The sequence below is a fragment of the Rhea pennata genome, chromosome 1 (assembly GCF_028389875.1).
Source record: "Rhea pennata isolate bPtePen1 chromosome 1, bPtePen1.pri, whole genome shotgun sequence".
In the NCBI taxonomy this organism is placed as follows: domain Eukaryota; kingdom Metazoa; phylum Chordata; class Aves; order Rheiformes; family Rheidae; genus Rhea; species Rhea pennata.
Window position 1 is genome coordinate 207,164,890 of NC_084663.1, and position 23,879 is coordinate 207,188,768.

At 40.6% G+C, this 23,879-nt stretch overlaps 1 protein-coding gene across 1 annotated transcript in view; it reads right to left on the reverse strand.

Moving 5' to 3' along the window:
• Positions 1-6,720: 6,720 nt before the first annotated feature.
• The window catches only part of TYR (tyrosinase), a 55,809-nt gene continuing 38,650 nt past the window's right edge, over positions 6,721-23,879 (reverse strand). The window contains exons 4-5 of the mRNA XM_062577999.1: positions 15,358-15,539; positions 6,721-6,944 (exon numbers count right to left, since the gene is read on the reverse strand). Of these exons, the coding sequence (XP_062433983.1) occupies positions 6,721-6,944; positions 15,358-15,539 (406 nt within the window). The remainder of the gene's footprint in view (positions 6,945-15,357; positions 15,540-23,879) is intronic.

A 23,879-nucleotide genomic window follows, 5' to 3' on the forward strand; every position in this document is an offset into this window, starting at 1 on the left:
GTTTCATTTTCATTTAGGCACCTAAAAAAGTTGTCAAGAGCCTGTCAAGAATGTTAATGGGACATTGGCACTTTGAAAATCTGCCCTCCGGGTTAAATTATTGGGACTATAGGCTATGGAATTAAAAGACTATGCTGAATTTTAAAATAGCATCTCAAATCCATGGTGGCGTAAAAGGAGACATGAAGCCCAGATTCTCTGTTAGTATCTTCCCCAGTCACTGTGGCGTTAATTAACAAGATCAAAGTGAAAACAAATCAGTGCTGTTCTGACTTGACTAATCATATATTTGCTCTTTCCGTATACAAGTGCCTGTAACGTCATCCCTGTGACAGGCGAGCAGGAAAGAGTCCTTATAGCGCTTGTCTGTACACACATACATACGGATACATGCCCACATATACACATGCATGTTGTACAACCTTTACTACTGTGGTAGGAATATAGTTATACAGCACCTCCTCTATCCTCATATGTGTGTCTTGTTATCAGTGTAATGCATGATCTGTCACACATTGTGCTTCAGTAAAAAACACATTTTTTTGTAATTACACCAATAAATAGTTCTGTATACAGGATACTGTCACAATCGCAGTTAATTGCTGTTTTCTCCAACTATCTAATCTTAAATATATTTCATTCTATATGGTCAAGTCACCTGACAATGAAATCAATCCACAGTAAGTTTAACAGAGCACCATTAACAGGCTAATATGTTCCAGCCATGCCAATCACCCAGTAAATTTAGGAGAAGACAGTCCAGGCCTTCAAAGGCCTTACTAGCAGATCTTCCTGAAATGTTTGTCTCTGTGACAAACTAAGCAGGACATTTTCCACTAATTTGTTTTTTGCATGAAGGGGTCGCTTACGAAGAATATAACCTTTTAAAATTAATTTCCAGAAAGATATATTATTTTGTGGTACATATGGCTATTTATTCGGAATGGCTTGCACAGAGGATTGAAGGTGAGCAATGCCATTAATGTTGTAAACCAGCTTCTCGGCCTCAGTCTTCGATGGAGAAAAACAAAATCTGATTTACAAGGAGGGATGTACTGGTATGCAATACCTGCTGTGCGGCTCTGCCCTGAGAGTTAAGAGGCTCTGCAGACTACTTTCTTTTATTTATATTTATAGCACTGTTGTCAGAAGTGCTTGGAAAGATGTATAGCAGTTTGAAAATGTAGCACAGTAAAATGATCATGCTTAAATTCTCGAAGCAACAATGAAAATGAGAAACATTTTAATGTGGTTACAACTCCTGGAAAATGTGTAAAAATTTGTCCTCGGCATGTAATCCGCCTGAAAATACTTCATTTTGCTTATTATTGCCTGAGCACGTGCTTCTTTTAATTGAAAACAATAAGAAAACCCAAGGAGGTATTTTTACACATGTGAATTCCCTTGGAATCCGTACTGTACGCTCACATGGTGATGGTGTATGTATCACACCTGTGCGCTGGCTGGCATTGCCGTCAATGTAACCGTCACAGAATCACAGAATCAGTAAGGTTGGAAGGGACCTCTGGAGATCAGCTAGTTTAACCTCCCTGCTCAGCAGGGTCACCTAGAGCATGTGAGACAGGGTTGCTTCCAGGCGGGCCTTGAAGAGCTCCAGAGAAGGAGACCCCACAACCTCTCTGGGCAACCTGGTCCAGGGCTCCGTCACTCTCACAGGGAAGAAATTCCCCCTCAGCGTCAGGCAGGACTTCCTGTGCTTCAATTTCTGCCCATTGCCTCTTGTCCTGTCACACAGGACAACTGAAAAGAGTTTGTCCCTGTCCCCTTGACACCCTCCCTGCAGGTACTTGTACACATTGATAAGATCCCCCACTCAGGCTTCTCTTCCCCAGGCTGAACAGGCCCAGCTCTTGCAGCCGTTCCTCAGAGGGCAGATGCTCCAGCCCTCGGATCATCTTTGTAGCCCTATGCTGGACTCTCTCCAGTAGCTCCATGTGTGTCTTGTCCTGGGGAGCCCAGAACTGGACACAGGACTCGAGATGAGGCCTCACCAGGCCTGAGTAGAGGAGCAGGATCACCTCCACCTGCTGGCAACACTCTTCCCAATGCACCCCAGGACACCATTGGCTTTCCTGGCCACAAGGGCACATTGCTGGCTCATGGTCAACTTGTCATCCCCCAGCACTCCCAGGTCCTTCTCTGCAGAGCTGCCCTCCACAAGGTCAGCCCCCAGCTTGTACTGGTGCCTAGGGTTATTTTTCCCTAGGTGCAGGACCCTGCACTTGCCCTTGTTGAACCTCAGGAGGTTCCTCTCCGCCCAGCTCTCCAGCCTGTCCAGGTCTCTCTGAATAGAAGCACAGCCCTCTGGTGTGTCAGCCACTCCTCCCAGCTTGGGATCATCTCTGTAATACAGTCCTGGCTCACCACTGACCCTCAAGGATCCCTTTTCCTGGCAGATAACTCAGTGCAGTATGTGGTTATGTGAAAGGGAAGGTCATGCAAGGCTAGGTCAGGTTGCATGAAGGGAGATGATACAAAGTGACAGGCCACAGTTGGGATCTATAACTAATATTTATTGCTAAATTATTCTCTTTATTTCAAAAAGGATTCTGTGGTGGAGGGGAAGGACTAGTGTCTCCGTATATTTTCCTAATGCAGTAGATTTCCAGAACTTTTAGGCACTGTGTGCATTCTGCATACCTGACCTCCTCATGAAAAGGAGATAACATGCAGCCACATGGGGAATTATCTAAGTATAAATTGGGACAGAAGAAAACCTGATGGCTGAAAAATGGGTAAGCAGATATAAGTTTATTTTCTGTAGTTATATTTCAGCTTCATTTCTAATTCAGTTTATTACAAAAGTGACTGGAATAGGCCGTTTTTAATGACAAGGTCTCATTGCTGCTGATTTTCAGCTCACTAGGGAGACTGGTTCAAAATGTCCTGCATCTCTACGCACATTCACATACACAGATGGTGAAGTCTAGATTTATCTCTATGGAGAGAGGACAGCTGCTAAAAATAGGAATTTTGGAAAGTTGCAAGAGGGAGAACAAAAAGATTCACAGTTGTTCATTGTCCTGCCTTGACAAAACATGATTCTTAACAACCCTGGGGAGAAAGATCAGCCGAGAAAATGAAAGCCTTCACAGAGGTATTGCTCCACAATAGAGGCCAGAGACATACAATACCGATTTTAATGCATATAATGAAGCCACCGGAGATCCTAAAAAAGATGTCTGAAAGCCAAAGCCACACAATATTTTTGCGTCATTATGTGATACTGTAGGGATGTCCCTGGATGCTGAAGTTGGTGAGATCCTGGTCTGAAAAAAACTTTCAGGCAAGTTTAACTTCAATCGCACTGGGGTCAAAGCAATGTATGGTTGCACGGGCTGTATACAAAATATCTCAATTTTATGGGATCAAACACCACAGTGCTCATTTTTTAGTCCCATCAGAACAGACTCCGCACACCTGAGTGAGCTGCCTAAAGCTGGCAAGGAGCTTCTTGTCTCAGAAAGGGAGCCACCATATGGGAAGTTACCTTGGATGGCCAAAGGAAAAGTCGGAAATGAGGATGTGTTTAAGCGCTGATACAGTGAGCCTACAGACCTCACAGAATGACCTTATTTCTGTTAAAATCAGCAGAGAAGGTCATTTTCTTCCTTTAAAACAGAGCGGGGAGGTGGTTGCCCCTGTGTCCCCCTCCCTTATCTCCTTTTTCATTTTCTCCTTGTAGGCTGTCTGAGCATTTGGCTCAGATCTGGGCTGTGAGGAACGCAGCTTTGATTTGCGTCTCTGCCTAACGCCGCTCCAGCAGCCCTCTGTGGGCAGCATCCTCGGAGAAGGTCCCTCAGTCCTTACCTTTACATGACTGAGTCCAGGGGATAAGTGTGTGCCCTTGCCATAAAGCCCTGTCCCTCCACAGATTCAGAGAAAACTCCTTAGAGCTCAACTCTACTGCTGCTCCCATCATTTTTGCTTTCCTCTCCCCACTTGCCCGCTACAGCTAAGGGGGATCAGAGAGCTGGGGATTCCTGGGGAGTCCTGACACTCAGGCTGCTGTGAACAGTTGTATCTTGAAAAATATTTTAAAATTATTTTTATCCCATCCTTCCCTGCCCTCAAAGATTTTTCTTTCGAAACATTTCTAATACCTTTTCTTGAATTTGTTCAGAAGAATTTCAAAGAATAAGAATTATGTAATCTAAACATTTTAATCAAGTCTTGATACACAGTTATAAAAGACAAAAGTAAGGTTCTAAGAAGACTCACTGAGCATGAAAGGATTTTTTTTTTTTTTTTTTTTTTTTTTTTTTAGCTGTATGCATGTCGGGACACCAATTTTCCTCCTATTTTAGTTAGCTGAAATAGTCCAGAGTAATTAAACAAATAGCTACTGTTTGTAGAATTTGAGTAGATCCCTCAAACATACCAAATAAAAATCTTTGTGTTTATCTGACTTTGAAGAAAATCAACCTTAAATAAACCAAAGTTTAAATAAGCTTTTTTTACTGCTAGTATTTATTTCTGCCAACAGAATAGTGTTATATAAAGCGTAAATTAAATGACTGAACTGACTACTTGAAATATAATCATCATATAGTTCCTTTCCTTCTTCCAGCGCCTCAGTTCCAAGCAAATGGTTAAAGTCCCATGCAATCAGTTTATATATATATAAACTATATATATATAAACCTATACATATAGGTCTTTTTTGAATTTGGAACTGGAGTCCTTCACGCAGGAGAACACCTTCATCCAGCCAAAGCCCGCTGCCTGTGCTTTGCTGCATTGGAGGCAATCTCAGCCCATGCCTTCTTTAATGAGGGCGATAGACCAGACTCAGTCAGCCAGTTACACCCTGGGAATGGAATAGGGTTGGATTTGAGCGTTTAGCTTGTGACCTTTCTTCTCTTGATTGTTCAATATGCTGGTAGTTTTATTCTCACCTCCCACTCTGCCTGTTTATGTGACTATTATGTTCAGTCACGGATGGCTGGGACACTGCAGATTTCCTTGTTGACTCATGGAAAAGAGGATTTCCACATCAGGAGAGGGTTGTATGTGGATATTAACACTTTGATGTGAGAAAGCACAGAAGCACATCCCCTCTACAAACAGCTGCTTTGGGAGGACCCTTCCCAGGTGACATGCCAGCCCCTTAAGGCTTTGTGTCTCCTCCATTCTGTAAAAAATTGCTGTTTCTATAGTGTAGAGGACAATTCCAAAGCAATCCCCCAAAGTGGAAATGAATCCATGTAGACGTATAGTTGAAAAAGTATAAAAATAAAGCCTTTTACTGCTCCATAAGGATGCTCACTGCAGGCATCAGTGAGAGAAAATAACTCACTGGAGAGTTTCCATGGCACTTTTGTCTGGGAAAGAAAGAGGACTTAGACCCATGGTTAAAGTACTTGTTTCTCCCCCATTTTCAGATGATGCAGTGTCTTCCCTTCTTCTCCACTTGCCTTCCCTCCCTCAGCCATTTCATCCCCCTAACTGCTCAATGTTTCTAGAAGCCTTGTGAGAAGGAGCAGTATGAATATCCTCCACATAATGGGTAGGGGACTGAGCAGATAATTTGTCCAGAATAACACAGAAATTCTCTATCTAATTTGGGAATGAGTCTTCAATCCTCGAAGACTGATTCTACCACTTTAACCTCAAGATGATCCCGTCACCCAGAAAGTACCTGGAATAAGCCAGCATTGCAATGTTGCCATGAGTAGAGCAGGTCTCTGCAGGACAAAAGTCGTGGCCCTAGCTTCACTGATCTGTTATTTTTTTTAAAAAGATGATCAGGAAGTGATGTTTTTTCTCTAAACCAGACTAACAGTACACCTCATTTTAAGGACCATTAGGACCATTGTGAATTTATGCTTCCTACTAGAGGTGTGCTTTGGAACTATTAAAAGCCAAACTGTTGGAGTCACCGTTCCCCAAAAGCAGGTATTCTTTTGGGTTCAGACTCATCCTATTATTAGATACCTTATTTTGTGACATATAGATTATTTGTATAGAAATATATGCATATTCTTACTTATTTTCCTCTCCGAAAAAGAGATCCTACTAAAGGAGAGAGTTCCTCTCCTAAAAAATCCTTTGAACCCCAGACATATTAAAAATGATATAGCAAAAAAACCAAAATGCTTGAAACAAGTGAGAAGTGGTTGAGAGCATGCTTCCTTGCTGTTGATGGCATTCAATCAAGGACAAACAGGACATTACTGGAGCTGGAGGGGAAATACTTCTACCTTAAAAGAAAAATGTGTCTACGGCTCATTTGCTGTACTTGGAGGCACAGCACATTTCTCTCACTAACGCAAAAGGCTCTGTACAACACAGTGTAGCACTGATCTTGCAGTCAGGCACCTCTCTCTGAATCCATGTACCTACCTGTGCCCTATGCATTTCTTCACGTGCATTGGGCTGTGGGATTGCAGCTTGCAGTTGTAAGAAAGCAAGTAAAAGAGTGGAGACGGTCTGGTTTTGTGGGAACATCATTTAATCAAGCACTGAAGTGGGAAATACGTGGTTCCTTGGGTGGTATGGTAACTTATGTCAGACCTGGGAAATTTTTTAGGGGTGAATCTGATAATATACTACAACACTGGAGGTTACAAGATACATAATGAACAATACTGTCCAGCTTGCTTATGCAGCACACCTCAACAACATATTCGTAAACCTGAATCAAACCCTGCATGCTTGATTAGCACCTTAGTAACTCCACTGGATTACCAGAGGCTTTTATAAATTGGACTGATAAGATATATTATTGTAATCTTCGCTTTCTATGAGTAAAGGCTGTATCTCTGCAGAAGTTCCTCTTCTCTTCTTCTTGCAGGCGAGAGCGATCCCTGTGAGCAGAGCAGTAATTATGCCACCAATCACAGCTGCGCCTAGTAACCAGGCCCAGATCTGACGAGCTTGCTCAAGATAGCGTATTAAAAAGTCCTGGAAAGAACCAAGTGCTGGGGAAAAAAAAAAAAAAACAGAAAAAGAAAGATCCTTTTACATACATAATGTATAGGTAGTTTATAGAGGCCAGTAATTATGTAATGGCTAATACTGTAAGACTCAAAGTGAAAAAAAGACATTACATTGATGAAAATTGCCTGAAGGTCACAAATAGTTTTAAACAGATCTCTTCAGTCCTTAGAGTTTACATTTTCCCATCTTTAACACAAAGACAGGAACAGAGTTTACTGTTCCCAGCATTTTCTATGGTTTTATCAAAACTGTGAGAATGTAACACAAGAACAGACTGATGCAGTATGGCCAAGGGTCCCACTAGCTCAGCATCCTTCCAGCAGCAACCAAAGTAGAGTACTAGAGAAGAGTTTAAGAGCAGGTCAAACATATTAAGATCCTTTCACAAAATACTCTTCCAGTCTCCACCAGCTTGCAGCTCAGGGATTTCCTGAACCAGGATGGTGTCCTCATACGTAACAGTCACTACTGGATTTTTTTATTCTTTTCAACAGCTTGTCCAACTGCTCTTTGAACGTTTATCACAACTTCTTGGACCAAAGAAGTCATTTTCTTAACTACATGCTGTGTGAAGAGCCACCTCCTTTCACTTGGTTTGAACCTGCCACCTGCTTGTTTCATTTGATGTCTCTTGGGCTGGGAGTGGCAGTAGACAACCATTCTCTGGCACATTCCACACCAGAAACTCCTGAAGAAAGAGGTGGAACTTTCTTTCTTTGCGGGGGGAGGAGGGCTTTCCAGGAAAGCTTCTCTCTGGTTAGAGAATCAGCTACCTCCTTGCTTTCCTGTAAGAGTATGACTTTCTTGCTATGGCCCAACGAGTTATGAAAACCTTGTCATACTGGGCTTTCACTTCACTGTGTGACCTCTTCACAACGCACCCCACAGCCTGCTAGCTTGTATGTAAGAAATGGGAGTATGTGTCCCATTAGAACAAGTGGGATCTGGAATCCACATCTCCCATATACTATCTGTAACTAGCTATTAAGATAAGAAAAGGGGACATCTATGGGAAGGTTGTGGTTTTCTTTTGAATAATGGTCACGCAGCTGGACTCCTGTAGGTGTACTCGACCACTTTTAGTGTGGTACACTCCCAGAATGTCTCCTTGTCCATCTCCTAGTTTCACTGGTGCAGAGAAAAGTGACCTCCATGTATCTCCTTGAAGCATGGTGCTTCTGACCATGTGCTTTTGAATGCACTGTGCTCTGAGAAGATGATATTGGTTTGGGCACCCTTAAACAATCCTTAACACTTGATGTCTGAATTACTCTTTGAGATACAATTCCAGTTTAGCCTGAATATAGTTTGCTTTGCCCCTACAACTCCACTTTGCTTTTGGGAAGTGTGGTTCCTATTTCTTTGGTTCTTGTTTTGCAATTTTGTATTCTGAGGTTGGTTTTGCCACAGTCTGCCCATTCAGCCTTCTGCTTCTAACTGCAGTAGACATATAAATGCTATATAACACCAAGAATTATCAAAAATTTAGGTTCTTAATATTTCAGAGTGAACTCCACAAGCATCTGTGTACAAGGCACCTCATCATTTCTTGTCTGTCAAATGAGGACAGCACTAGCCAGTCAAATCCTTTGTATTGCAAATATAAATTAATATTTCTTCAGGACTCAGCTGCTGCAGTGGTAGACACCAAAGGAAAAGTGTAAGAGGAAACGTCTTCAGGAAAGTGTTTTAAGAGTGGGCAATAAATCATACATTTGGCTACCTACGACTTAACAGAGAAAACCAAAATTAAGGAGAAAGGGATATCTGATTTTTAATGAATTCTGTCCATGCTGTGCAATGAATGAGGTGGAAGTCTGGGGAAAAATAGCATGTAATTAAAGATAGTGCATACATATAAGGCTGGAGAGTGAATTGTGACTGTATGGACAAGTTTAATGTTGGAAATTTTAACTTTTCATGCTTGACTTCGTAACCTCAACATTTTTTTAACCTACCTCTTTTATGGTTATATTATAAACAAGACTGAATTAGACATAAAATGGATAGTTAACTGATAGTTATATACTGCCACAAAGTTCTCCTTGCAGAACTTTATCTGGGATATGAGGGATTTATAAGTGACTTCTTAAATCCATACTTTGTCCTTCAACCATCTCTCTCCTCCATCAGTATTAATTGGAGTTCTGAGCTATCTTCTCCTTGGTAAAAAGTAACATGACTTTGAGACATAAGTCGCATTTCATGGCAGGTCCTTTCAGAAGGGATTAATCTAATCCGTTTTTTTATATCCCTGATATTCAGTAAAAGATACCTCTTTCTTGCTCTCTGAACACAATTCCTGTAATTAACTTGAAGCCAACAGCCACTTACTGTCTGTTTTCTGCTTCTTTTTGCTGTGCAAAAGATGTTTGGCATCCCCATCTTAAAGTTACCATGGTAACTCTGGGGCGCCGGAGAATGGAATATCCCAGGGCTCCCTATAATCTGCAAACGTATGACTGTAACACAACAGTAAACCTATGACTGTTCCCGGACCCGTGAGCTTGGCCAGCCTTCCTGCTCAGCAGAAATCTTGCAAACTGGGATTTCAAGGACTCCATTGCCATAATGCTTTAGTCTCTGCCAGTGCTAGACCTGTGAGTACGGCGATGGTTTGCTGATGGTTACCTGGGAAAAGCATTAAGAGAGTGTGTAGAGGACCTGGCCGCTCTGTGGGAGCCATTTGTGTTTTGAGTCAAATGAAGTCATCCTCCCCAGAAGGTGCCATGAACATTGATTAAAACAACCCTCCCAGACAATAACTTCATGACAAAACAAGAGGAACCTAGGTTTTGTCAGTGTTTGATCTCTAGCCTTCCATTTGTGACTAATACCAAGAAATCCCTTATCTTACTCTCGCCCACAGAAAAATGACAGTAATTAACCCCAGCCACAGTCCTGGCATTCAGCTCTTGAAATTCTTTCTTCTCAAAGAGATTTTTAGCTCAACAACAAATAATTTCTTACTATTAATCACCAAATCACTGATTAGTCCATTTTGTGTAGGTTACTGATGTTACAACAGTACACAACAGTGTAATTTTAGAGTGAAGCCATGTGTGTCTCATATATTTTTGGAAATAATACGGACTTTTCCTCCATAATTAAAACAGAAGGAACATGTTACAGCTAATCTATTCCTGGGCATCCAAAGATCTTCCTGTTGTGGTGATCTCAAATTATGTTATTGATATAATGGATCCCAGGGATGAGCAAAACCACCTTAATATTTAAAAAGAATTGTAAATAGTATGTACCTATTTCCTATATTCCTTCTATGAAAACTAAGGTGATGGCAAAGCCTTCCAGGGTAAATTTCACAAATTAGAAATAAAACATCTGCCTAGCTGAATAAACAAACAAAACAAATATCCTCTCATTCATTAATTGCCATACACTTCACTGGCATGCTGGCAGAGACTTACCATTCCATTTGGTGTGTTTTTCTTCCCCTAATCTGTGTAATTAATGAGCACCAGATTTTAAAGTAAACTTTCAGGCAACACAAACTTATCTAGCTCAGGACTGCAGATTTGTTTTTCTCACCCTGCTAAGACAGTACTTTATATTTGGTTGTTGTCATTCCTTGGCTTGGTGTGGGTGGTTCGTATGTTGTGTCTCTTTGGCTGATCATGGGAAAGATCACTGAGACTTCTGTAATCAAAAAAGCTGGGAGAGATTTCAAATTGTGGACATCCTTAGTCTATCCTTACAGAGGACCACTTGTCCCTGCAATGATGAGAAGTTCACAGCTCCCACAAACTTCACTAGGGTGGAAAATCTTTCATAATGTTGTCTTCTTACAGTTTAAGGCTTTCCATAATCATGGAAGAAAGTCTGGAGAAGATGCTCAATCACAGTCCACTATATTTGGACTGCAAGAGACTCTGTGCAAAGAGTGTTAATGAGCTGTGCATGGTAGAACCGCAATATCTATTGGTGTAAATTCAAGCTGCTCCTCTTCAGTCCTGTCTTAAATCTAAGGTGGGCAGCTCGGGAAGCTATGATTCATCCCCTTGCTGCCTCCCTTCATTGTGTGGCTATCTCTGGAAATGGTGAGCATCAGACCCTTTCTGCATGTTATAATCAATTTTATAATCCACTTTTCAGTGCTGAAGTTGGCTACAGTCTTCCCTGCCTCTTACTTCTGCACAGTAGCATTGCTGTGCATTCCCACCCACTCACTGGCAGTGCTGACACATCCGCAGAGTGGATTACAGGCAGAAATGGATTACTTTGGTGTATTGAAAGGAGAGAAATCAAATATTCCTGGGTATATTTACAGAGCAACACAAGTTGTTGTTGTTGTTGTTGTTGCGGTTGTTGTTACTGGATAACCTGAGTTAACACTTGCACTTGATAACTGCTCTTTCACAGTTTGCTTATATGAATCTCTCAAAAAGGAGGTGAAATCTGGCTATAGGATACCTGATATGCATCACCATCACATTACGTGCTACTCGGGTGTTAATAATTCACTGAAAGATGATTTCCTAGGCCTCAAGGGAAAAGGAGGAAACAAAGCAACAAACAGGCAGATTTAAAAACCATGTCTATTTTCCTCCACTAAGCATCTTTTCATAATAGCCAAACTGTCTGCTTGCACTCTGCTTTCTGAAGAATATGTTTTTACATCCTGTTTTCTTGGTTCTTTCTTTATTTTTTAATTGACCTTATTCTACACCTCCTTATCTCTGCCTGAGGAAAACCCCAGGACCAGCATGCTCTCTTCTCATCTTTTATTTATAAAAAAAAATATTTTTTGTCAAGTGTTTCACAAAGTCAGCATATCCCAGTCTTTAGCAAGTACTCCCACCTTTAATTGCATTCTATTACCCCAGCATTCACATTTTAATGCATATTTCATTATTTTATAGTCTTAAATTCAAAACGCCCTTTCACATTGTACCAACAGCACATGCTCCTGCATGCAGAGATTCAGCAGAACCCCCCCATCATAGTACAGTGCCATTTGGTATCTATTTTATTTGCCAGTTTCTATGTTTTCTAATTGCCTGGCTCTCATTTTGCAACAAAATTGCCGAAGATCTATTAATAGAAATGAGCTACCATCTGAATCTGGATCTGGGTTTTCCTTCTGCAACACACCCATGCACAACCGGCCAGGGCAGCTCCACTCCCAGCCCTCTACATTATAATCACACTGCTATTAGCCTTGCTTTGCCCTCAGTGTCAAAGCTCCCTGATTAAGATGTTCAAAAATTGCAGCTGATGGTTAGATTCCTGGGTTTATAATTAGGTAGCTGCCTTTTTTCTTTCAAAAAATGTGAAACATCCAGCCACACTTGCAGGTGTTGTCAGATTGTACCCACTAAGAGAAGGAGAGTTTCTGAGGAAAATTCAGGCTGTGTCTATGGTTTTATGTGTTCCTATATCTGAAGGAAAAAATTAAAAAGACTTAGTCCAGAGCATTCAACGCAAATGCTTGGAATAACTCCTGCAATAGAATATTGTTTTGACAACCATTGCTAGGTGGTGCCGTTAATCTTCCAAATCCTTTTTATTGATGCCAGCAAATGTTCGTCCTCAGCAAGCCATGTCATTTTATTAGTTTTTACAGTTCACGGTTCCCATGTCAGGAAGAGCTGGGTGTCTGCTTCAGTTTCTGCTCAAGTCAGCACCCAGCCAATTAGACTCTGACATGTCTTTGTTTCCTGAAGGATGGATTTCTGTATATACTGTTTGTGACCACTTCTGTTTCAAGGCTGTCATACGTATAAAAATAAATGAAGCTGCAAGTAAAATATCCATATACTCTCCCACACTGGTTTGTTTTTAAGTAGGAAAAAGGGCTCTAGGCATCAACTTCTTCCCCAGGGGAAAACAACAGTATCCTTTAGCAATAAAATACCATTTTCTCATTGGATCCTTTCCCACTTTTATATTTTGTAACCAGCCTCATAATGCTCTGTATGGAACTACAAATTGCTGTACTTTAACCCAGAACTGCTGCCTTCGTTGCTTTTCTCCAGTTACTCACTTTATAACCAAACAAAACCTAGTTTATTTTTTCATTGCTCATTCTACCCATTCCTATTCCTCTGTTTTTACCCTTCCTCCTCATTAGGAAGATCTGCAGAAATTCTGCCTATGCTCATCCATCTAGATCTTCACTGCTATTATTTTTTCTACCTTTGTAACTTTTTCCTGCACACCTTGTAATTCCTGGCTGCCACTCACAGGCCCATGTTTCTGTTCTGCCATGAGTATGCTGGAGGCAGGCTTTCCTTCTTCAGCTCCTCTACCAAGAATTTCCTATTTACTCTTAACAAGAACCTGGTATTCGTATTCAGAGAAAAGTTTGTATTTAGACACTGAAATACTGAGAAAATCCTTATCTACATTTTGAAATTCTAGACCGTTTTCCATTTGTAACCCATTCTTTCCTTTGGATGAGAAATAGCTTAAGCTCTTTTCCTCTCAGTGAGATTAGCAAGAAGTTGAGCGACATCCAAGGATTATCTAGGCTTACTAAATGAGGTTGAATTTCACTCTTTGTGTTGATCTTTCAAATAATTAAAGAGCTACTTTCCTTATGTCTGTGTTAAGAACATGGGCAGATTTTAATAACAATTTCATTTTCTAAGCACTGCATGCTCCCCTAGGAAGAGTGAAGAGACCAGGAGGCAACAGAACTGGATTGTTAAGTGTAACTAGTTACTACTTACTTTTGCAGTACCGGTTCAGTCCTCACTATTTCTGACTGTCAATGATACTTGGCATTTTTTTAATGGTAAGATTATACATCGTATCATGGGATTTCAGGAACCTAGCACATTTCATTAAAAATAGGTACGTATTTTTCTAGTCATGATCAAAATAAAAATATGGAAATCTGAATAAAGGAGAAAGATGATTAATAATGAAACCAAAATATTAATTTTGAGATTATATTTTAAGAGTTTTTGAGATTATTTTCCGTTTGAATAATATTGGGGTTGGTCAAATTGTGTATGTCAAGTTAGAAGAAATACTGACTTCTGTCTCTGTGTTGTAGTATGAAATGACGTTAGCAGTTATTCATGTAAGTTATTGATTCCTTTCCTTATACATAAAATAATCATAAAAACATGTTTTCTGGATGACTGTAAATCACAAACCGTACTTTACTTAATCAGAGAATCGAATGAACAAGCTGAATGTACATTTGGATAGATTATCAGGCGTGCAGAACCATGCATCCTCATCTTTAAGCAAACTCTTTCATAAAAGCAGAGGTGCCCTGGGAACTGTTATTATCTGATAAAGATGAAAAAGCAATTAGAATGTAGTTTTGCTAAAATGTCTCTGGTGCTTTTGCTATACAGTTACTCGACCTTCAGCTCTCAATTGCCTTTTAACTTAATAGATGTTTTCACAGAAAGTTTTTACTTCAATCATGAAAAGTAAACATACCAGTAACCTACTCATTCAGTTGCCAATGATGTTTTGCAAAGATGAAAACTCCGTCTCAAATCCAGGATAGATTTTGATAGCATTGAACATCAGAGAGGTGTCTAATCATTCCAGTGGTCCATTTTTATAATGGATTGAGCCAGAGCATCTAAGAAAACTTCTGTCCAGACAACTTTATATCTTTAAAGTAAAGCATCCCTTCTCTTAGATAAGAGTACTTGGGTACATTGCCAAAGTGAAATTATGAAGTCCCCTACTCTGAACCCAAGACCTTCTCACTGTGCTTGAGAGGATGGCTGAAGCACTCAAGTCAAAATGAAACAACAATGCAAGTCAAAACCCTTAGCAAACAGTGCAAAATCCATTTGATTCAACAAAAAAGCATCATAAATGATTCAATTTCATTCTATATAAATAACCATAGGGCAAGCACAAGGTCAGTGGATCACCTAGTTTTAAGTGTGGCACAGACCTTGTGTTGTCCTTTGGTAGAGGTGAATTTTGCTCCAGGTACTTAGGAGATCAAACTGATTGCTTTTGTAAACCAAAAGGAGAGCTTTAGATCTGCCTGTCCATCAAACAAAGTCCAGAATCTGAAAATCCCACTGGTTTCCATCTCTGTTGCACAGCATCCCTGGGCAAATAGCAGTCTCAAAATCCAATCCTTTTTCTCCCTAGCTCTGATCACATGCTGATTCACTGAATCAAAATCTGCTCTTAATGAGTCTGTGTAGTTACACAGCACAGACAGAATAGGTAGGATTGATGTCAGTTACTAATTTTGGTTTTGCACTTTTCAGATAGTATCATATTGATTATACATATAGTAAGACCGGAAACACGAAAACAAGTAGGAATATATTCAGGGAAAAATCAGGAATAAAACTATTGAGGATTTTTTAATCTTATAATTCCACAGACATAGTTCATGTAGAAAGCAGCAAATTTGACATTTACTTAAAATTGTAATGTTACCTGGTTCTTCCAGATACTCATAGTCATAACCCAGCTCTCTTGATGGAATAAAAAATTCTCCATTTCGGTAAAGAGGGATAAAGGGGACCATGTAATTTTCTCGATTGTGCCCAATAGGCGCATTAGCTGCTGGGTAAACTTCTCGCAGGGGCCTGTGTCTTCTTAGCCACTGCTCAAAAATGCTGTAAAAGAAGAAGTATGACCATTAATGGTGGAGACTGGCAGAAATTTTATTTGTGAAAATATCAGCAGCTGTCAGTGCGGCTTGAACCCTGGGGACTGATTGACACACATTAACTTGTGATTGTGTGTGTGTAACACTTTCCAAAAAGTCCTGGATTAGTTACCTTGGTTATGATTTCCTATGCAAGCCAATGAAAAGCAAAAGCTTGCAGTGCTGTAGGGAGGCTGAATATGCTTTTAAATCCCAGAATGCAATTCACAGTGTCAGTATGGTCTGGCTATAGTTTCTGCTCAGTAATTCACATAGTTTTGAGGGATACAGAGAAAAAGATTGAAGATCCCAGTCCTTCATCTTCAGAACCTTTTATTGCCATTTTTGAGCAGTCCTGTTCTCAGCTCCTCGATTTTGTTCCTTTTCCCCTGTTCTCTCTACATTTATAATCAGAGGTTTCCATTCCTCCATTAAAATGTGGCTACACAGTACTTGGTTTAACATCACCATGGAGTTCAAAACATCTGAGGAAAAAAAGAATAGACTAGATGAGGCCAGAAACATGATAAAGTAGGTCATTCATCAGGAAAGATGTTTTCTCCAGCAGTAGGTGTTACCTATACCTCTGACTTCAGCTTCTCCTTTCCATTTTTCCTTGCCAAAGGTTTCTGTCTTTAGCTGTCTGTCAGCACTGGTTTGTATGTCTGTTCTTTAACTTGGAGAGAGAGGACTTAAACACTGCAGGGTGGAAAGGGAAAAAAATTTTGTCAGTATTTTCAAATCAGCTACTAGATGTATTTGGAAGACAAAAGTGACAGCCTCCAAAACATACTCAGTACTTCTCCCTGCGTGTCCGAGCTCTGTCTGCTCAATTCTTCACTTTCTCACTTTTTTTCAGTTCCCCAGTTTTGTTCCTGAAATCCCCTGCTGCTCACACTGTGATTTCACCTCATCAGTGATGATGTGGCTGTGCCAGATTGGAATGAGGACAATGACAAGATGCTGTAAGAAGAGCAGATGTACATATCCTATACATGAAGAAAGGAAGCTCCATGCTTGCTTGGAAGGTTTTGGTAGAAGGGGATTATTGGCACCACGCTCAGGGAGGGACAACTAAATTCATCCACCAGTTATGAAAGATGGAAATTGTGGTGTAAGGAAACCTGTAAATTGTACTTTAATTGAGATTCTAGCTCAACAGGTTCTGAGAGGCTTTGGACTTGCTTCATGCCCTGGCTGTCAGGCCTGGAGGGCACTAACAGCTGTTAATGGCCCTGACGAGCAAAGGGCCTCCTCTGCACCCTGCTAATGGCCCAGGAGTCCCATTTCAGCTCAGCTTGGACCATCACTCCCTTCCCCAGTGATGCCTTGGTGATGCCAGTCTCCATCCCCATTCTTGAACCCCATTTACTTTGGACTGACCTTGGACATGCCTTGTTCCCTTGCTTTTGCCTGATAATCACTGGACTGTTGATACTACCTGCTGCTGTCACCACTCCACTCTGCTTGTCAGGATCAGGTGTGGTGGGACTGTACTTTCTCTAGGGAGCAGCCCTGCTCTTGCTGCTTCCCAACACTGGCCACAAGCTGGAGGATGCAGATGCTCCTCCAATGTAATTAATAACCCACTGTTCAGGGATTGATGTTCTTTTAGAAACACAGACTCTAAATCCAAGATCTCTACAGCATCAGGATCTCTGCAGAGCACCCAATGATTCTGCAGGTAGACTTCATCTCCTATCTTTGGGCAGAAGTGTTAAGAAAAAGCCTGCTTTCCCATCAAATTAAAGCTTGCTCACTCTCACTCATCAAAACAGAACTGGGGCCAGAATCCTAGTTATTTTTTAGGATCAAAAGATTTAATAGATGAAAGCATCAGTATATTCATCCACGTTGTCAGCCCTTAACAATGCAGGTATTAATCTTGATTAAATTCTTCATTTGTGGCTCTTTAGTTAATTTCATCAAACCTGTCTAGAGAAACTCTTACTAGAATAATAATGTTCAGCTGAAGCTTTCAGATGGATAAATTTAAACAATGATATCAAGGTTTTAGTTGTCGTTATCACAAGAAAGTTTGAACAGAAACTCTGTAATCAGATTACAGCTTTGGAGAATAGCATAGAGAAATTCAGTAATCATTACACAAGGCATAGGATATAAAGGAAATTAGGGCCTTAGTTTAGACGGGGGAGGATGCTGGACTCCAGTCTTACCAAGCCTGGCATTTACCCTTGCCTTAGGTAAGGCACTCTGCCCATCTGTGTGTTTTCCTACCTGTAGAAGATGGGACCTGAGACTGCTCTTCTCTGTGGCACAGCAACATTAGAAGTGACGAGACACTTTAGTTCTGGGAATATAGTAACATTTTAGGAGGAAGACAGAGGTAAGACTTAGATCAGTTTTTCAAAATCTAGTGGTGCTCTATAACTTAATTTTTGAATGCTCAATCTGAGATGCTTCTTAGGGTACACCTTTTAGAGAAGGCTGAGCACTCACATTCAGAAAATCTGGAGAGCTGATGAATGTTCTGAATGAGAAGCCATCACTCAACTGAAATAAGTTCATATGATCCCCTGAAATTCAGCATCCTATCTGGATGACTTAAATGTTGCAGTTTCATAGGCAATTTCAAGAAGAATTCTTAGGTTAGTAATCTTTTACATAGAATGGAAACGCAAAGCATTTCTATGGAAATGAACATATACACTTTGGTTTCTTTCATTTGCAATGTGGTTGCTACATTAGATACCAAGCTTTTCTTAGCAGCAGCAGCATTGAATTGTCTGTCCTTGCAGTTGATCCTTAGATCCAGATGCAATCATATGCTCTTAATTACTGATATGATGAGTTCTGCTGATGCAGAAGCTATACTGCACATTTTAGTGAGCTGTTTATGAACAGTTCTCTCCTTAGTCCTATAGCACCAGCATAAAACCATACAGTCTTTACTGAAATCTGTTCCATCTACTACAGCTGTATTGCTCTGTGGAAGTCTCATAAATATCCCTGTGGATTTCAAGGCTCATGTTTTCCACTGTTTCTTCTTAAATAACTGACTTTGTGCATTTATCTTGACTTTTCTTCAGCCACTATGAGATATTAGTATCATATTCTGCTTGCTAACAAAGCGATTAGATGAAGTTGTGCTCACTCTTTCCACTTAAAGGCTTATTCCCATCTTGTTCAACAGGATGGACTTGCAATAACTAGCCTTTTCTTGGCAAGGTAATGCATGCTGCCCAGTAGTTTCTTGAGGATCTTTGTGTTTTTCTTCTTTTGCTGGAGAAAAAGTGATTAGAGCCTGACAGCTCTAATACATCACTTATATTTTTTACATTCTCATCTGTTTGTTTTATCCTTTTAAAAGAAAGGCACTGACATTTCCTGCCTTAGTTAAGAGAAGTTATGAGAGAAAGAGCCTTGCTCTCACCTTGTAAAACTGAATTCCCAGCTGGGTGGGAAAAGAAACCTCCAACTTGCATCTGGTAAGGAGGAAAAGCCGGGGAGAAGGAGCAAACTTAAGCTATATCTCTGTTGTGAAGTACAAGCAGTACTTGCTGGGACCTTCGGCCATTTCATATCAAAGATCAATATTTTGAGATTCCCAAACTGAGGCCGTCAATTCCCCTCACATATTTTTAAAGAAAACTTGAATCCTAATGCAGCCTATGGCTTGTGCTATCAGTCAGGCAGTGACATTGCCACACTCTTTCTGTCCCTGGGAGACTTGCCTTAGCTGAAAAGACTTTGGGCACAACAGTTGTAGATATGGAAAAAATAATTACACTGTCTTTTACTTCAGCATGCTAGGGCCAATGAATTACAAATTCATTGGGAGGAATAGGAAAAGGACTATTTTCTTTTTTTTTTCCTCAGTTGAGGTGCAGCAAAAGAATTAATTTTTGGTTGAAGAGATACCTTAGAGATCAGACAAGTTACTGCTTTTCAGCTGATCTGTGGTAACTGTCCCCTCTTAATCTATCTCTTAATTTAAGGCAGTTAACATAAAAAATGCTCTCATTCATGTAATGCTATCCTTTCCTGTAGGCGAAGAGAACACATCTGAACATTTATCGTGGATCATCTGACAGTTTGTTCATGTATCTTAGTCTACAAAAAATGCTAGCTCTGTCAGATAACTGTTTTCTGTGGCAAAGACAACTCAGTACTGCAGTCATCAGACATTGATCTACTCGCCGCTGGTAGAGCTTTCAGTTTTCTTTTGTAGAGAAAACCATTTGTAAGTTACTTCATTTTAGTACCTTGAAAATATATACTTATTTTCTGTACTTTGTCCAGTAGCTACACACTTAGAAAAATAGTTTAGGATTGCAGAATTAAAACTACACGTGTACACACGCACACAGAGAGGCAAGGTGTGGTCTTACGACCTGATCCCTCTGTGGAGGGATGATGTCCTCTGTAGGAAAGCCAGGTGTGAAGCAGAAGGGCAGACTTGAACCATCTGTACAGGATTGCTTGGTTATCTTGGAAAAACTAATGTGTATATGAACCCCTGCAGCCTCTCCTAGCCCTGAGAGTCTAACAAAGGAAGACTTGAAAAAAAAAATGGCAACTTCCTTGGTATAGTGAGACTAAGATTAATAAAAAGACACCCATCAGGGATCCATGATATACAACTTCCATATGTCTTCTGTGAAAAAAAATAGTACCAAACAGAGGTTCAGTGATGGAGCTAATTCCTACATCAATCCTGGTTACTCTTTCTCAGAATGTAGGCAAAGAGGGCAAGCAGTTAATTAGTTTTTTGCACAAGAGGGGTGACATTCTCCAGACAAGGAGACTTTTCTTACCACTGCAATCCTAGCTAAACTGACATCATCTGGGAGATGTTGGTAGAGTTAAAGAGAGCAGATGGGACCTGAGGGTGTTGAGAAATATAAGGTGGGATAAAGGAAAGAAGAGAAGAGCTAATCAAAAGCCTTTGTGAATTAGATTCAGGGGATGAGAACAGGGAGAACATGACCTAGAATCTAACAGAGATAGACCATAAATTCTTATTAACAGTGAGGAGGAGGAGGAAAAGGAAGAATAGTTACTGTGTGAAAAACAAAGGTTACCAACAGGTTACGAGAAAAGAAGAAACAAACTTAGGGACACAAAATTGCCCGTGTGTGTGTGTGTGTGTGTGTGTGTGTGTGTGTGTGTGTCGGGGGGGAGGGGACACACCGAAGACTTTTTTTTCTAAGTCAATTCCTTCATTATCTTCTTCCCAGGATTAAAATATTCAGGGCTTGGGATCAGCTATCAGTAAGCATTTGGAAGAGGGAGGGAATCCGTTGGAGTGGACTATCCTGCTTGGACTGAAGTAAACAAAGCCTAATTATCAAGGGGCTCATTTCAGTACAAGGTCAGACACTGAAAAAAAGAGACATTCAGAAATGGTATCTTTAATTTTTAGTACCCTCTTCCAAATGCCAAATTATCCAAACCCTTTGAGCAATTGTGGCTGGTGGCCAGAGTAAATTACCTTGGCTGTCTGTGCCTCAGTGGCTTAAGATTCCTTCCTGACAGTCACTTTGCACATAAAAACCATGATTACTGTTGTTAAAAAAAAAAAAAAAAAAAAAAAAAAAGTGCAATGAAGACATTTTTATGGTGGGCAATTAACTATATGAGGTCATTATTTCCCAAAGAAGGCTAGATTCTTTTCACCTCTGGGTTTGTGGCTTACATTGACTGCTACAAGTGATTTACAGGAGATCATTTCAGTAGCAACATGTAAGAAAGTATTTCCTGAAATGGAAGAGATCCAGGGTGACAGGTTAAGAAACTGAAAGGCATATGAAAATAATTTGAATTTTGAAAAAAACTTTCTCGCATTTAGAGCTCAAAGAAATTCATTCTCTATAGTATATGTGGTTGGAGTTTTATTATACTAAACATTGAAGGTTTAAGAATTACTGGAGTATGATGATCAAGAATCTATGCAAATAATATTTTTGTAATAACAAACAGTATCTTAGTGTTTAATAGGGTGGATTTAGACAAATTTAGGCTAAAGTTCAGGTTTGTATTTAAAGCTTGGAACAACTAATTTAGGGACACTATACATTTCCAATCACTTCAACTCTTTAGTTCAATTAGAAAGCAAGTACTTGACTCAGAAATAACTGAAGGAGGTTATCTAATTGAAATTATTCTCAAAAGGTCAAAAGAGCCAAAAATATTATTTTTGCGTATTAGAGAACTTTCAGAAAGTGTTAGTAATATTTTACTTCAGAGAATATAGGCACATTGTAAAAATGACTTGCCCAAGACCACACTAGATGTGCTGCAGTGGAGCAGGACCTCAACTGCATGGCCATTCTATGCCTACCAGACTGTGATGCCTCGAGGAGTCAGATTATATCACTGAAAAGCAGATGGTCTCAGTTTCATTTATAGTTTTGCTATAGATCTACGTTCAGATCTCTCTGACTTTTAGTAAGCCTAATAATACTTTTGCGTACCAGCATGGTTAGCTCTAACAAGCTAGAATACAGTAAAAAGCAGTAAGAACTGCCACCAGGTATGCTGATGCTTCAGTAGTTTAAATTTTCATCCTGGAGAAATACATTTCAGCTTTGCAAAGGGTTTTAGAGTGATAAGATACTTTTACAGAGAAAATTAAAGCCATCTATAAAAGATATGGATATATCACTTCCATCTGATTGCATATAAAATGAATATTTTCCTTGTTGTTCTGCTCCATACATACTAGATTATACAAAGTGGAATGAAATGAGGCTTAGTAGAAAATTAATTTGAAAAACCTTGGTTTAAAGAGTAAGAAGAAAAAAAGGTAAGAAAGATTGATTGGAGGATCGTTTAAAAAGGCCACCAAAATATATTGTTGGATTCATATTGTTCTATGAATAATATATGCAACAAGGATTATAGCTAATGAAAGGATGAGTTAAAATAAATGGCTTTATGTTGCTGCTGGGAAATATCAAGCAGAGTATAAGCAGCACTGCTGTATGTAGGCTGGATAACTTCATACTGTTCTAGCTAGTGTTGTGTGTTTTGATACAAGATGTTTTGTCTGCTCATCAGACTACTACCCTCTGCTGCTCTTTAAAAGTGGGTGCTAACGATACAGAGAACAAACTAGAGCCAATCAAAGAAGATTTCAAGGCCTTGGGCCCAGTGATCAAGGGTCTGGGAGCCCAGGTGGTCCTCTCCTGAAGATTAGGAAGAGGCATGGAAGGAGGAGTAGGAAGATTTTCCAAATCAACAACTGGCTACGCTGCTGGTGTTGGCAACAGGGTTTTGGATTCTATGGCCATGGAACATGGTTTGAAAATCAACAACTGGTGGGGAGAGACAGGATTCACCTCACCAAGCGGGGTACATTTGCCTTTTCAAACAGGTTGGCCAGCCTAGTAAAGAGGGCTTTAAACTAGGTAGGAGGGGGGTGTCATAGAGACAGGGTAGACAACGAAACACAAGTTGGGTTTGGGGGCCTCCAACAGGTGCATGCAGCGGGGGATGTGCATCTGGGACATGGCTATGGGAGACCCCCGTACACCCTTCCTGGGAAACCTGCAGGCATGACCACCTCTTTGAAATGCCTGTACACCAATGCACGCAGCATGAGGAACAAACAGGAGGAGCTGGAGATCTGTGTGCGGTCGCAGGGCCATGATCTTATTGCAATCACAGAGACATGGTGGGATAGCTCACATGACTGGAATGCTGCCATGGATGGCTATGTGCTTTTTAGGAGAGACAGGCCAGGAGAGCGAGGTGGTGGAGTTGTTCTTTATGTGAGAGAGCAACTGGAATGCATTGAACTCTGCCTAGGTGAGGAGGAGGAGGAGGCAGTTGAGAGCTTATGGGTAAAGATCAAAAGGCAGGCTAACACGGGGGACACTGTTGTGGGTGTCTACTACAGGCCACCTGACCAGGAAGAGAAGGTTGATGAGGCCTTCTATAGACAGCTGGAGGTAGCCTCATGATCACAGGCCCTGGTTCTCATGGGAGACGTCAACCACCCTGACATCTGCTGGAGGGACTACACAGCAAGGCACAAGCAGTCCAGGAGGCTCCTGCAATGCATTGATGATAGCTTCTTGCCGTAAATGGTGGAGGAGCCTATGAGGAAGGGTGTCTGGCTGGATCTTGCCCTTACCAACAGAGAGGGACTGGTTAGAGATGTGAAGGTTGGGGGCAACCTTGGCTGCAGTGACCACGAGATGGTGGAGTTCAGGATCCTGCAGGAAAGAACTAAGGCAACAAGCAGGACTGCAACCCTGGACTTCAGGAGAGCGGACTTTGGGCTCTTCAGAGAGCTGCTTGGTGGAGTCTCATGGGTTAAGGCCCTAGAAGGAAGAGGGGT